This window comes from Choristoneura fumiferana, chromosome 12, assembly GCF_025370935.1.
Source record: "Choristoneura fumiferana chromosome 12, NRCan_CFum_1, whole genome shotgun sequence".
In the NCBI taxonomy this organism is placed as follows: domain Eukaryota; kingdom Metazoa; phylum Arthropoda; class Insecta; order Lepidoptera; family Tortricidae; genus Choristoneura; species Choristoneura fumiferana.
Genome location: NC_133483.1, coordinates 2,868,180 through 2,872,318, shown reverse-complemented (window position 1 = coordinate 2,872,318; position 4,139 = coordinate 2,868,180). Strand labels below are relative to the sequence as shown.

The window sequence follows — 4,139 nt, the reverse complement described above, 5'->3', positions numbered from 1 at the left end:
ATGTGAAAATTAGATTCACATTGTAAGACCCATCGCTGATTAAGCATATCAAAGGCTGTCAATGTCTTTTACATTCCATTTCGAACTTGTTTCACACAGAAATTTCGTGCGCTTGATTTCAAATGGAGCAAATAATATTAAGCTCTCTTGTTCTGAGAGGAGGCCTGTGCCCAGCAGTGGGACGTATATAGGCTGGGATGATGATTTTGATGAAATAATATTATTACTTAGGAGGACTTATTCGAAGACAGAATTTCAGGCAAAAATACATGACGTAAATAAACATTAACATTTACGACGCTTCATTAACAAATCCTTACTACTTAACCTCAATAATAAACCAGATTAACTTCGCTCAACTGAACATAAAATACTTAAACCAAAATCGGTTTAACACCTTGTAATTTTCTGTACTAAGCTTAGTGTTTGGTTTCAACGTAATTTAGTAAAAGTAAGGCTTAGTTCTGTCAAGAAAGATTGTTCTTGGAACTTGTATAATAACTGCAACACGTGTTCGTTCGAGTTCTTACTTATTTACTTAGCTAAGTAATCTTGACTTTTGTTTCATGGAATATATTCGGATAATGTTTATCACAGGCATAAGAGGGCCAAGATGAAATAATGAAATTGTAACCTAAATATACAAATAATATATGTTTTATGTACGAACACTTTGAATAAAAGTCGTCTAAATGGTTAGTATTTCCGTCTTCCTTACCTTAAATAAATAATCTTTTGGGCAAATTATATCATAAAAAAGTGTAAGCAATGTTTGGAATCAAAGAAATTTCACAAGTTGCTTACACATTTTTTTTCTTTATTTTAACCATTATATTTTCCAATTTTCGGTATTTCAACTAAATGTATTTCAAATTTATGCATTATAATACGTACCAAGAAATTGTATGAATAGCGCTAACTAGCGCGGGCGCGTGCGACGGATTTTAATACGTGTCCGGATTGGGACCCGCCAGCGTGCGCACGCGGCGGGCGTCCGCGTCAGCTAGCGGAGGCACTAAAACGTGTAGCAGCATTGTTATTTTTACTAGTAAACATTTTAACGTCGACAGGCGTACGGTCGTTTCACTTTTCCAAGACTGACGGCCACAGGCTTTGTAACCGTCAACGTATGAAAGTGTACACAAAAATATCCAGGCACGATAAGCCGATATATATTTATATTTTTAAATCTTCATCATCATCATCATGTCAGCCGAAAGACGTCCAATGCTGGACATAAGCCTCCCCCAAGGCTCTCCACTCAGACCGGTCTTGTGCTTTTCGCATCCACCGCGATCTCGCAATCGTAACCAGGTCTTTGCTCCATCTTGTTGGAGGCCTACCGACAGCTCGTCTCCCGGTCCGCGGACGCCATTCGAGAACCTTTTGACTCCATCGGCCATCAGTCCTGCGAGCAATGTGCCCCGCCCACTGCCACTTCAGTTTCGCAATTCTTCGGGCTATGTCGGTAACCTTAGTTCTACTGCGGATATCATCATTTTCTGATTCTATCCCGCAGAGAAACCCCGAGCATAGCCCTCTCCATAGCCCTTTGAGTGACTGATTTTTTTTTGAAATCGTACTTCCTGAAATTAAGTAATTTTGAAATTGTGTCTTCAATTTAAACATTTCTTCTCCAATAGGATGCAATGTATCGTACGTTAGACAGATGTGTTACATCAAACTCATGTCTCCATTCCAAGTGGTGACGTCACGCATTCCGCGACGCGCCGAGGCGTCACGGTCAACATTTTAAATTTGGAATCGGTTTACCAAAGCTTGGCGTAATTAGCAGCGCGGCGCGTCCTAATATGGCCAGAAGAGCTAGTACGAGTACGAAATTCTAAAATCGAAGTTCGTATCGTACGTCCCTTACACTTTACCTAATTTATTTTAAGCGTCAGCGGCACAGCAAGATACGAAGTTCGAATTTTGCACTTTTTTTACACAATACCTATACCTATGGCTTGCGTTTGGCCATTATTACGCTTGGCCCTATACCACGAAGTGCAAAACTCGAACTTCGTATGTTGCCGTCCCGCTGAGGCTTATGTCATTTAATACGCGGATGAAAAGGACGGTGCGATACGAACTTCGATTTGCGAGTTTCGTAGTAGCCCCTCTGATGGAAAGCGAGGATGAGGCCTACGATGGAGCACGCTTGCCTAGTAAATGCTCATTCACCCTAGACTTGAAAGCGGCCAAATTGTAGCGTTCAGTATACACAGTCGCAGGCAGGGAATTCCACTCCTTTGCTTCGTAGTACAGGGCCAAAGAAACTACGAAACACACGCGAATTATGCCAAATTTACACTTTGCAGCTCGTTTCAAGCAAGTACTTCTACATTACGGGACTGGGGAACTAATGAGTTAAAAAACCGGCCAAGTGCGAGACGGAATCGCGCACCAAGGGTTCCCTACAAGTATTTTATAATAATTATAATGTTACTAAAAATTTATGCTTTTCGCAATTTTTCCTTTATCTGTGCTATAAGACGTTTCTTTGTACCAAATTTCAAGATTCTGAGTTCACGGGAAGTACCCTGTGTGAGGTTTTGATTCCCTTACGAGTGTCGAAAATAAACGGGTGTCTGTTTTGATTGTGTTGGTTTAGAAGTTTGATTTTTTTACAGCTCCAAGAGACAGTAGACTTGAGTATTTGATATAAATTTCAGCTTGATACCTCCACGCGTTCCTGAGAAAAAAATGGTCTTGACAGACGGACGGACGTGCAACCTATAAGGGTTCCGTTTTTCCTTTAGAGGTACGGAACCCTAAAAATGGCTAAACAAGTGCGACCTACCACAATGGCTACAAGAATCTAATTTCATTCAAGTAACACACACAAATATAGAGTTTTAGTTGCGTCCATCCATATCCAAACTAATAATTTCGGAATTTCGATTCAACTGCGCAGATAAAATAACTAAATAATAACCTCGGCAAAATAATAACCTATGTCATAAGGACTCATTTCAGTTTGTAGTTTTCTGTGGATAAAAGTTCCTGGAAAATTAATTTCTAGACCGAAAAACCATAGGGACCCCTAGAATTTTCCCGAAATCGTTCAAACCACTGACAAAAAAAGAACGGCTTACATTTCGTAGAAGTTCATCTCTCCACTAATTGAAAAACGTTGTTTTTGGCTTTTTTGTAAAAACGTATATTGAGAAAAATGACAATGAAAAATGTTTCTGTGTTTAACAGCAGCAATACGCGACGGATATAGGCCTCACAAATCGTGACAAGTTTTCTAATTGATATAATATTTTTTCTTTTCAATGAACTTGACGAACTGTTTTATTGTTTCAGATATACACCGTGATCTCAGACAAGCTAGTGGGCATCCTTTTACGAACAAGGAAGCATCATCTCACATTCTTCGAAGGAGAAGTATTATTTCAGGTAAGAAAGAAGGACACCTATCTTCCGATTTAGGTTTAGTATCCACAGGTAGGTTTAGATTTTATAGGGGTCTCCACCCCTATAAAATCTAAACCTACCTGTGGACTGTACCATTTTGTTGGCATAGGTGATATATCCATGCAAAATTACAGCTTTCTAGCATTGATAGTCCTTAAACAAAGCCGCGGACGGACAGACAGACAGACAGGCAGACATGGCGAAATTATAACGGTTCCGTTTTTGCCATTTTGGCTCCGGAACCCTAAAAAACGGAGTTGCGGGTAACGTCTAGTTTAAAATAAATCTTTATTATTTCAGAAACGCGACGACGACGTGCCAGTATTCCTCATGATGCCCATGGACGAGATTAAGACCTACTGTGACAACAAAGCAATGCAAGCCAGAAGATCTGTCTCTCCAATGCCTCAATAAACTAATAGAAAATGTTTTTTTTTTCTTCTTAGACATGCAAAATACATAATCTGTGACTCATCAAAATCATAGGCTTAAAAAACTTTTACTTTAAATGCCATCTGGGTGATATTTAAACTGAAAAGTCTTCTTTAAAGTGGACGAATGTTAGGAGCGTTTATATCTGCTGAGCTGGCAACGTTGCATTATTGTTCGTTTTTCTCGATTATTCCATAAAAATTTCATGAAAATTAAAAATTTGGTCTGGAATAATCGATAAAACTAACAAAAATGCAACGTTACCAACTCAGCAGCTTTTTTTT

At 39.1% G+C, this 4,139-nt stretch overlaps 2 protein-coding genes across 3 annotated transcripts in view; both read left to right on the top strand.

Moving 5' to 3' along the window:
- LOC141433103 (cardioacceleratory peptide receptor-like) overlaps window positions 1–4,139 on the top strand; it is a 238,036-nt gene that overhangs the window by 40,270 nt on the left and 193,627 nt on the right. The gene's annotated exons all lie outside the window — the stretch shown is intronic.
- Window positions 3,307–4,133, top strand: LOC141433616 (actin-binding Rho-activating protein-like; the record flags this gene model as incomplete). The annotated part of the gene is made up of 2 exons (XM_074095726.1): window positions 3,307–3,405; window positions 3,724–4,133. Coding segments are annotated over 2 exons (213 nt in total), but the record flags the coding sequence as incomplete, so codon positions are not given.